The following is an 11,098-nucleotide window of genomic DNA, read 5'->3' as shown; positions in this document are numbered from 1 at the left end:
CTGAAGAAAATCTGGTTTATACATGTTGGGAGTTGTTGTGATTGGATAAGATTTTGCTAATGTGTTTGCTGAGGGCTTTTTTTTATGTTTTTTGTTTTTTTACTGTCTAGACTCTATGGGCTTTTAGCGCGTTGCTATGCAGTTATTGAGCTGTTCTGATTGGTTTACGCGCGTTGCTATACGGTTGTTGACCTGTTCTGATTGGTTTTCGTGCGTGATATACGATTGTTGAGGTATTTTGATTGGTTTACGCGCGTTGCTATACAGTTGCTGACGTGTTCTGATTGGTTGATGCTTACCTAATCAAAAAGACCCAACATAAGTTTATATGATGTGGATAGGATGGTTGTTGTTAGTATATATATATAACGTTAGATATATAAACAGTACATATATATGATTATTACGCCTTTTCCATCGGTGCAAAGTGAAAATTGTAAGTCTGAGCAAACTCATCTTTTAGTTTAATATTTGTTAATTACGAGTGTTCAGGCTATTCACACATTAGTTTTTAGTCAAAACGTTTCATCAACTAAATATAAATCGCTAATTTTATAACACTAAGCAGTTACTAAAGCAACTTTTGTCTGTTAATGAGCAAATTACTGTTTCTCCAATAGATGGAGCGAAAGATGTGTTTATCAAAAGTGACAGAACAAATACGTGTAAAATGTAAAAAAGTTTCTCAGTCTCATTATTTATGTGTAAATTATTGATTTGATTTTAAGAGTCAACAAAACTGCATTGACATAATTATTTAACATTTATAATATTGCCCGAGAATATTAAGTGCAGGACGGATACAAGAAAGATATGTTAAATACAAGTATACTTAGTAAATAAACAACTGGGAATAAATAGTATTTAATAATTACATATTTTCGCGACAGCTGAAGCACTGGTCTGAATTCAAACATCTAATTAAACAGACGTTAAAATGGATTCAACCGCATTGTCCTCTCATTGGCTGAGTTCGTCAGCGCTGCGTCACCTCACTAAACGTTGATCAACCGATGAGCGTCTTTCTGTTTGCCCGTGACGTCACGCACTACTTTCAGCCGACCGCCTGATTTAGTGTACGAATGGTTTGGAAGATGTTATCGCGAGGGAAAAAGTAGGCGTAAATAATCGATAACGAACGGAACACCGAATCGTTTGCGCAATTGCAGTGCTGGTTTATGACGACACGTTCTTTGGGACACTATCCGCGGGAAAAAAGCAGCAGCTCTCGCTTGTTTGTTTGTCTAGTCCGTCGTGACTACACGAATGTTAGATTTCAGCACCGGCCCGAGGACAGCGCGCGCTAGCATGTGTTTTTACTATAGTAAAACAGTGTAAACGCCAGTGTGTCGCGGAGATCAGCGCGGAATGGCGTCGCGGTGGATCGCGTTCATCGCTTTACTGTGGGGTGAGTTCAACAGCCTCATGTTTAATGTCCATCTGCTCCATATAATCCCCGTCAAACCTCCGATAACACCCAGCTAACTAATATTATGCTAGCATGTTTTTTTTGTTTTTTTTTTGGAGATGGTACAATAATACAATTTCTAACGCTATACCGGTTATATTAAAGTTTTATGTAAATATTAAGCTGTAGTATATATTTATTGTACTATTTCTTGAAGTAGCATATAAATACCATTGGATAGCAATATGGTAATCATTCATTATATTGCAATGTTTTTGAATATGTAATAAAATACCATGTTTTATATATATATGTATGTATGTATGTATGTGTGTATATATATTCGTTTGGCAGATGCTTTTATCCAAAGTGACATGTATTTCATACAAAATATATTGTAATCTGTTCATGCATTCATTGGGAATCGAACCCACAACCTTATTGTTGCAAGCGCCATACTCTACTAGAATATATTTTAAGGAAGTAACTTGGTATATCATCTAAATACATTGTGCTTTGCTCATTTTGTGCCATATACAGTACAGACCAAAAGTTTGGAAACATTACTATTTTTAATGTTTTTGAAAGAAGTTTCTTCTGCTCATCAAGCCTGCATTTATTCGATCAAAAATACAGAAACAAATTTAAATGTAATATTGTGATATATTATTACAATTTAAAATAATTGTTTTTAAATGTATTATACTTTAAATTATCATTTCTTTCTGTGATGCAAAGCAGAATTTTTAGGATCATTATCACATGATCCTTTAGAAATCATTCTAATATGATGATTCATTATCAAAGTTGGAAACAGTTCTGCTGCTTAATATTTTTTCAGAACATGTGATACTTTTTTAGGATACTTCGATGAATAAAAAGTAAAAAAGAAAAAAGAAGAAAAATATAAATATTTTGTAATAACAATATACACTACTGGTCAGTAATTTGGGGTCAGTAATTTTTTTTTCTTCTTTTTAAATAAAATCAATACTTTTATTCAGCAAGGATGTGTTAAATTGATAAAAAGTGAAAGTAAAGAAAATATATTATTAGAATATATATTATTACAATTTTTTATTTTATTTTGAATAAATGCAGTTCTTTTTAACCCTTTATTCATCAAATATATTAGACTGCAGAACTGTTCCCAACACTCATAATAAATCAGAATATTAGATTGATTTCTAAATGATCATGTGATAGACTGGATGTTACATGTGACACTGAAGGCTGGAGGAATGATGCTGAAAATTCAGCTTTGCATCACAGGAATAAATTATTTTTTTAAAGTATATTTAAATAGAAAACTATTATTTTAAGTTGTAATACTATTTCACAATATTAATGTTTTTTCTGTATTTTTTATCAAATAAATGCAGGCTTGATGAGCAGAAGAAACTCATACAAAAACATTAAAAAAAGTAATGTTTCCAAACTTTTGGTCTGTACTGTATATCAATGTACTTTGTGTTTACAATTCATCGATCCTGTGTCTAGTTTATTTTTACAACCAATATTTGAAAGATTAAAACTATGTTATGCTCCTTATTTTGATGTTTCATGTTGGCATTTTCACAGGAGCTTTATACAATCATGTATTATGTTATGCATTTGGTACTTTAGATGCTTCTATCCAAAGCCACTTATATTGCATTTAAGATACACATTAACATTTGACCAGTTCTCGCTTTGCTTTGCCTTTGAATCAAACCCATGACCTTTGGCTTTGCTAGTGTTTGAGCAACAGGAAAGCACAGTACTGTTATACAGTACAGCAATTTTTTCATTTCCACACAGTGTTATACTTACATCATAATGTACGTATAATCCGAGCAGGATTTCCACTGTCCTGCTGCTCCGGTTGCGCTTTAATTACGCATCTGATCCGCTTACAGCTTCTGTTCTCTGGTCATGATGTGTGTGTGGTCGCTTCCCATGAGTCACGGAAACTAGACTGTCCTGCCAGCCAGAGAACACGTACAGAAATGACCGTACTTTCCACCAAAATACAGTCGTTGTTAGTTACTGTCTTCACAATAAGCCAGAAATGCTAAATAAAAATCTGCTCTCCTTTAAATAGCAATTGGATTTGGGGCTACATTGAGTACTATGGTATTTTGGGGCTAAACAGTTTAGACAGTGGTAAATGTTTGTGTTTGGAAACCTGTCAACACCTGTCTTGTTTTTCAGGTTATGGTAAATGTTGTGGTTTGGCAGGAGAAGTGAAGTCATGCCAACATGTCAACACTTTACAATGGCTTAGTTTATCAGATCTTGTTTACATATCTGCATTCACAATCACCAGTCTGAGTCTGCTCAATAACTGTGGGAAGGGTTTTGCATTGGATTCAGAAGCTTACTATTTGATGCCTAAGGTATGACAAACCCAAAGAGCTTTAACTAATTTTATCAATCAATCAATCAGAAAGTTTTAACAGCAAAGTTAGATCATGTCAGTCATTTCAAGATGTCCATGTATCAGATGTAATGCAATAGCTTAATATGGTTTCGAGTGTCTGGTTTATTTCTGGTTCCTTTAGCAGAACGAGGATGTATGCAAATAACCCCTCAGAAAGGTCTGCGAAATGACTCACCTTATGAAAACGATAGGTTCAGCTGTGAGCTCACAGGTTGTAACACATGGGCGTAGATGGGCAGAATGAGTGTTCATTACTCTGACCCTTTCATTCAGAGACGCATTACAGCATGCTCAAACAAAGAGTGGGCATGAATAAACAATACTTAAGCCCTGTCCCGGGAATATGGGGCGGTATGTGACGGTGCCCTTTAAGTGGGAATATTGTACTGTGTGCTAATTATTGATCTCATTCAGACAACTGCTTTACATGTGTTGATTCCTTCAGTATAAAAACTTTATGTATAAAGCACCAATAAAACAACCAAATTTGAAGTGCTTTACACATATACCAGAAATAAAGCCACAACCAACATGACACGCCACATACCACTAAATAAATATATATCAGTTCAGATTGAATTGTAGAAAATACATCTTTATATTAATTATAAAAATTGCAAATCTCATCATTTTTATAACAACCAACCATTCTGGCTTATTAATGATTAAATTTTCTAAAACAAGTTTCCGAGAGGAGATATGAAGAGAAATCCAGGTAAATATCAGTATTTTTATTGTGTACTGTTTCCAATCAAGCTGTAATTTGGTGTAAGTATGCAGAAAATGTTAAAATATTTCTGTAAGATTATATTTAGAATGCACCACATACTAAGTAGAAGATATGCAGTTTAGTTTCTAAAAGCGGCATAGGTGAAGAAACACCCGTACATGTACATTATGAACAATCATTGTGTGTGTGTGCCACTGTGTGGATCATTTTGTGTCCTCATATATTGAGATGCTTGAAAACACCACAAGCATCACTTGTGCTTCAGTAGGTGTGAATTTCTTGTGCAATATTCCAATTTAAATTAGATGATTTGAGTTGGAAATATTGTGCAGTGTGTGCTAATTGATCAACCTCATTTGGAAAACCACTTTGCATGTATTGATCCCTTTGGTTAGCTTTCAGACGTATTAACATTTGTTCTGTTTGTGTATTAAGAGTTTCAGTTCTGCGTTTGCCGTGAGGTCACTCTTCCCGCCGGGCCGCTGTATCGGGTCGCAGGTTTCTCGCTGTCCCTTCCCTGTGCCGTTTCGGGATACGAAGGCCCGCGGACGCAGGATTTTGAGTGGTATCTGTACCGGGATGATGCTGGGGATCGGCAGATCGGTGTGGTGTCCACACGGGACGCAGGCTTTCCGTACGCGCCATTCCAGGGTCGCGTGCAGGCCGGCGAGGTTCGAGTTGAGAGGGATTCGGGCGACAAAGCCAGACTGATCATCCAGAGGCTGCATTCAGACGATCAGGGCCGCTACGAGTGTTACACGCCCAGCACTGACTCCCGCTTCCTAGGGAACTACAGCTCATCAGTGGTGGTCAAAGGTAGGTGGTGAATCAGAAAAAGCTGCAAGAACGATGAAATTATTAATTGTGTATGAGGGAAATACGTATTGGGGTTTCTACAGGTCTTAAATAATCTTAAAGGGATAGTTCACCAAAAAATAAAAATTGTTATTAAATACCCTCATGTCTAGAGATGCACCAATTGCAATTTTTTTTTTGGCCGATTTCCATTTTTTGTTAGTGATATCTGCCGATACCGATTTTTGCCGATTCCGATTTTTTTCTTTTTCTTTTAATAACTATAATTGACAGCATATACAAGAAACCCTACTTTTTTTGTTCAATGCAAAGTTTTATTTTCATAAAAAACACAAGTTAAAAATTGCAAGCAACAGCACAAATAAACGCAATAGACTAAATAATGCTATGAAACGAAGTTTTTCAGGTTAAGTACGTTTTATTTACATATAAATTATAGTAATCAAATGTACATTTTTATTAAGAAAAAATAAATTTCTGTAGTCTTCGTTGTAAAAATTAAATATGAATTAATGTTAAAGTTATAAAACATTTTCAAGTAATTTTCTTTATAAATGATTCTCATTATGAATTTGTTTTTTATTTCTGCAGTGATTCCCGACACGCTGCTTATAACACACTCTCGCATTCTGAGCGGCCAACCCGTTATCGAAGGCACGGAGCTTCAGCTGACGTGCGCCGCATCCGTCCAATCGGATCAGCACACTCACGTGTCCGTCACTTTCGGCGTGCGCACCAGCAGGGGGGCGGAGTCTTTGGGACACAACCTGAGAGAGATCATTGCGGTTGACCGCGAGCTGCGTGTGACACCGGGCCGCAGCGGCTCCTACGGGAAGAGATACGGAGACGGAGAGATCGCTGTGGAGAAGCGGAGAGGAGACGGAGGCCGAGATCAGTACGTGCTGAAGATGAGCGCTCTGGCACCCGAGGATTCTGGGTCGTATTTCTGTGAGGCTGCGCAGTGGATCAGAGATCCGGATGGCAAATGGGAACGCATCGCACAGAGGACCATGGAGCTTGGGAATCTCACCGTTCAACCGCTCGGTTAGAAAAATTAACATTTAGGCATTTTATTCGGTGCTTTTTATCCAAATGAGGACAAAATAAGCAATCAAAACCAACAAAAGAGCAATACATTTACATTTAGTCATTTAGCAGACTTGTATTTTATAAACAAGTAATATTATAACTTACAATAATATGGACACGTAGCAGGTTTTTTGTTTTGTAGAGTAAATAAAAAGAAAACGCCTCTTTTTTTTTTTTTTGTAAGAATAGAAAAATACGTTGGAAATAGGCCTGTTTTCAAAAAAAAGTGGAGTGTTCCTTTAAGGCAAGACAGCAAAAAAGTGTTTATTAATAATAAATATCACCACAGTTCCCCAGTTGATTAATCACAGTACATTAAGAATTGTTTTTCTCTTTATTTATTTTTTTGTATTAATTAAACTATTATTATACTATACATTTTTGTGCTTTAGGCATGATTTTGATAATGTTTTACCAAGTGCTTTTGTCTCCAAATAATATTCACGATGTGGCTTAGTGCGATTATCAAATGAAATAATAATGTGCGTAATTTGACATTTTTTTAATTTAAATTTTACAGTTGAAAAAGTTAAATATTTTTTAACTTAATACTTGATTATTTTTTATTTTAGTGAAACATTACTATTCGATTAGTTTTAGTGATATTAATATTTTCTAAAAAAAAAATTTGTAAATTTAATCAAAATTATTATATTATTTATTAATATAAAAAATTATTATGTATTAATAATGATATCAGTAATTATATAATTTATATATGCTATAGTTTTATTAATAAATATAAACAATTAGTAAATACAAACAATATTTTTATTGTAAAATAAAATACTAATAAAATGTATTATTATGAAATATATTAATATATTTATTATTATTTAGGATTGCAAAGGGATGGAAAATATTGTGTATATTTCCAGAAACTTTCCAAAAAGTTCTGAAAGTTTGCAAAATTTTTGGAATGTTTCTGAAATTTGCTGGAAGTTTTCCATCTATTTTCAATATAATATTAAGTTAATATTTTACTTTAAAATACAAATATTACTATAATTATTATTGTTATTATTTTATTGGTATATAATCACAAAATCTTGACCAAAAAAAAAACTGGAATTTTTATCAAACATGTTTTGTGTGCTTGTACTCAAACTAAATCATGGTGCAGCATCAAAGAAATATATTAATATATTTATTATTATTTAGGATTACAAAGTGGTGGAAAATATCCAGTACATTTCCAGAAACTTTCCAAAAAGTTCTGAAAGTTTGCAAAATTTTTGGAATGTTTCTGAAATTTGCTGGAAATTTTCCACCGATTTGCAATATAATATTATTATAATATTTTACTGTAAAATACAAATATTACTATAATTATTATTGTTGTTATTTTATTGTCTTATTGGTATATAATCACAACATTTTGGCCAAAAAAAAAAGCTATAGTTTTATGTTAATAAATATAAACAATTACTAAATAAAAACAAAAAAAGTATTTCTATTGTAAAACAAAATACTAATAAAATGTATTATTATGAAATATATTAATATATTTATTATTATTTAGGATTGCAAAGGGATGGAAAATATTGCATATATTTCCAGAAACTTTCCAAAAATGTTTCTGAAATTTGCTGAAATTTTTCACCTATTTGCAATATAATATTTTACTGTAAAATACAAATTCTATTATTATTGTTGTTATTTTATTGCTATGTAATCACAACATTTTGGCCAAAAAATTGTATCAAGCATGTTTTTTGTGCTTGTACTCAATCTAAATTCTAGTGCAGCATCAATGTTTACTGACCTATTGACCTGAGCAATAGCAATAAGAAGTGTGGGATAGTCTCTATATAAAGCTCAGAGAGTGTACGAGTGCTGCTCTAGTCATTATGAATGTAATAAGCAGTCTGTTGTTGCTGTGTCTCCCCAGCGGACACACTGAGCGTGCACTCCGTCCCGGAGGGTGATGTCTCGCTGCGTCCCGGCGCTCCGCTCCGTCTCCGCTGTCAGGTGTCCGGCGTGGGTTTGGGGAAGCGCTCGGCGCTGCTGGTGCAGTGGATGCGGCGCGGGCCGGCGGGGGGCGTAGAGGTGGAGGTGGTGCGTGTGGATCCTGACGGTGTGGTGGTGTGGGGTGATGATCTCAGCAGGGCTGGAGGAGGCAGCATGGAGAAGGAGGGCGACGGGAGCTTCTCTCTACACCTGTTCTCTGTTCACCCGTCTGACGCCGGACTCTACCGCTGCACTGTGAGCGTCTACGCTGGGAGGAAGACTCCAGCGCCGGACAGTCCAGCCACGATCACACAGAGATCAGACTGGGTCACTGTCAGCCTGAAGACTGAAGGTGCGTCAGGAACTGTTTATGCACGTTTTATGTTTAAGAGTGCATAAAATAGTGTCACAGTTAGTGCTGGCTGATATATTAAAGGGGAGATCAGATACAAAATTCTCTTTTGCATGGTGTTTGAACATAAATGTGTGTTGGCAGTGTGTGTACACCACCACCCTATACAGTGGCATGCAAAAGTTTGTGAACCCCTTGCAGAAAATGTGAATAATTTTAACAAAACAATACTAGATGCATGTTATTTTTTGGTTTAGTACTGTCCTGAGTAAAGATATTGTACATAAAAGATGGTTACATTTAGTCCACAACATAAAAAATTGCTAAAAGAATTATTAAAATAACCCCATTCAAAAGTTTGGGAACCCTTGGTTTTTAATACTATGTGTGTGGTTACCTGATGATCCACATCTGTCTTTCTGTTTTGTGATGGTTGTGCATGAGTCCCTTGTTTGTTCTGAACAGTTAAACGGAGAATTGTTCTTCAGAAAAATATTTAAGCTCCTGCAGATTCTTCAGTTCATATTTTTTTTGCATCTTTTCACACTGAGGACAATCAAACACAACTATTAAAAAAGGTTAAAACATTCACTGATGCTCCAGAAGGAAACGAAGATGCATTAAGAGCTGGGGGGTGAAAACTTTTGGAATTTGAAGATCAAGGTAAATTGTACTTCATTTGTGTTCCGGGAAACATACAAGTATCTTCTGTTCCTCACGAAGGACAGAACTAGATGGGAAAAAAAATTATATTTCATCAAAATAAGAAACATTTTGCCATCTTCGTGTTAATGCAATCCAACTCTTAATGCATCTCGTTTCCTTCTGGAGCATCAGTGAATGTACAATATCTTACTCAGGACAGAAATAAATTAAAAATAACATGCATTTCATGTGATCTCTCTTATTTTGTTAAAATTATTCACATTTTCACAGATTCTGCAAGGGGTTCCCAAAACTTTCGCATGCCACTGTAATTATAAAAAAAACACCCAGTGCTTTTTTTCTTTTTCAAATCATAAGTAAGGATAAATTGATCCGATACTCAATATCGGTATCGGCTCCGATATCGGTTAGACGAGACCAATGCAATATTGTGCGTATAATATTGCGTTATTGTCAAGCCCCACGAGCTTAAGGACACAACATTATAAAGCACCATGAAGTCAAAGTCCAAGTGTTCTGAAGCCGTTCCATACTTTAATGTGAGGTACAGATAAATATTTAAGTTTTACTCTTCTCTCCGCTGTGGCTGTATGTCATCCTCCATTCAAGAATCAAACTTAAACCTGTCATGATAGCAACTTTTTGTTATGCGATATATTACCTTAGAAATAATTGCAATGAGAGATATTATATTAAATATATATCATCATAATGTAACACTTTCCGAATGACAACAAACGATTCATTTTTAGGAATATTTAGATCATAACGCGCAGCTAAACAGATGAGCTTTTAATGTTTTCACACATCTGATCTGTTCTGGAAGCTTTTCCTCCTACATAATCCACTAACCGAGTATTTTTGATCATAGATTATGATTATATTTTTTGCATTAAAATGAAGTTGTCTGTATTTAGTCGAGTGATGATCAGGGTACACCTCATGCTGTGTTGGGAGTTTATGTCTGTGTATGTGTCCGTACAGAGGTGCGTGTGTCTGCTAGCATTGATTTGCCGCGGCGTCCGCTCCTGAAGCGTGGCAGCACCGTCACGCTGCTCTGTAACGTCTCTGTGGACTCCAGCGGAGCGTCACGCGTCGAGGTTCAGTGGCTTCAGACGCCGGCTCTCTCTGAGGACCGCGGAGACCTGCTCCTGGCGACTCTGAGCTACGACGGTCTGACGCACATCTACAGCAACGGCAGCGACCTGAGCGTGGACCGCGTGTCCGCCGGCTGCTTCAGGATGAGGATCTTCTCGGCCGCTGAGGAGGATCAGGGACACTATCAGTGTCGAGCGCAGGTTTGGGCGCAGGATCCACGCGGAGGATGGTACAGCACCGGCGCTGAAGCCCAGTCTGTGAGCGTTCACCTGTACCTGTACGCACGAGGTGAGATCATCAGATGACAGGAAGCTGAGTCTGTACAGGAAGAACCCGTGTGACGGTAGTACTAGAGGTTTTAAAGATTTTGATGCCAAGGACTCCCAAACATAACGACCCTCTTTCTAAAATATAAAGGCATCTGTATTATTTTATCATTTTATATTGTTGTTTTAACCTTTAAATTCATATATTTGTTTTATATAAAATTTGCTAATTTTTTAAATATATATATATATATATATATAAATTTTTTTTTTTTTACTAGTTATGTACATTACCCTCCAT

At 35.8% G+C, this 11,098-nt stretch overlaps 1 protein-coding gene across 1 annotated transcript in view; it reads left to right on the top strand.

Moving 5' to 3' along the window:
• Positions 1-1,101: 1,101 nt before the first annotated feature.
• Positions 1,102-11,098, top strand: part of LOC132160698 (immunoglobulin superfamily member 8-like) — an 11,471-nt gene continuing 1,474 nt past the window's right edge. The window contains exons 1-5 of the mRNA XM_059570349.1: positions 1,102-1,408; positions 4,996-5,376; positions 5,968-6,420; positions 8,357-8,767; positions 10,418-10,819. Coding sequence (XP_059426332.1) covers positions 1,369-1,408; positions 4,996-5,376; positions 5,968-6,420; positions 8,357-8,767; positions 10,418-10,819 — 1,687 coding nt within the window. The 5' untranslated portion in view covers positions 1,102-1,368. The remainder of the gene's footprint in view (positions 1,409-4,995; positions 5,377-5,967; positions 6,421-8,356; positions 8,768-10,417; positions 10,820-11,098) is intronic.

This window comes from Carassius carassius, chromosome 17 (assembly GCF_963082965.1).
Source record: "Carassius carassius chromosome 17, fCarCar2.1, whole genome shotgun sequence".
Lineage (NCBI taxonomy): Eukaryota > Metazoa > Chordata > Actinopteri > Cypriniformes > Cyprinidae > Carassius > Carassius carassius.
The sequence above is the reverse complement of the archived record's forward strand: the minus strand, read 5'-3'. Positions and strand labels throughout refer to the sequence as shown.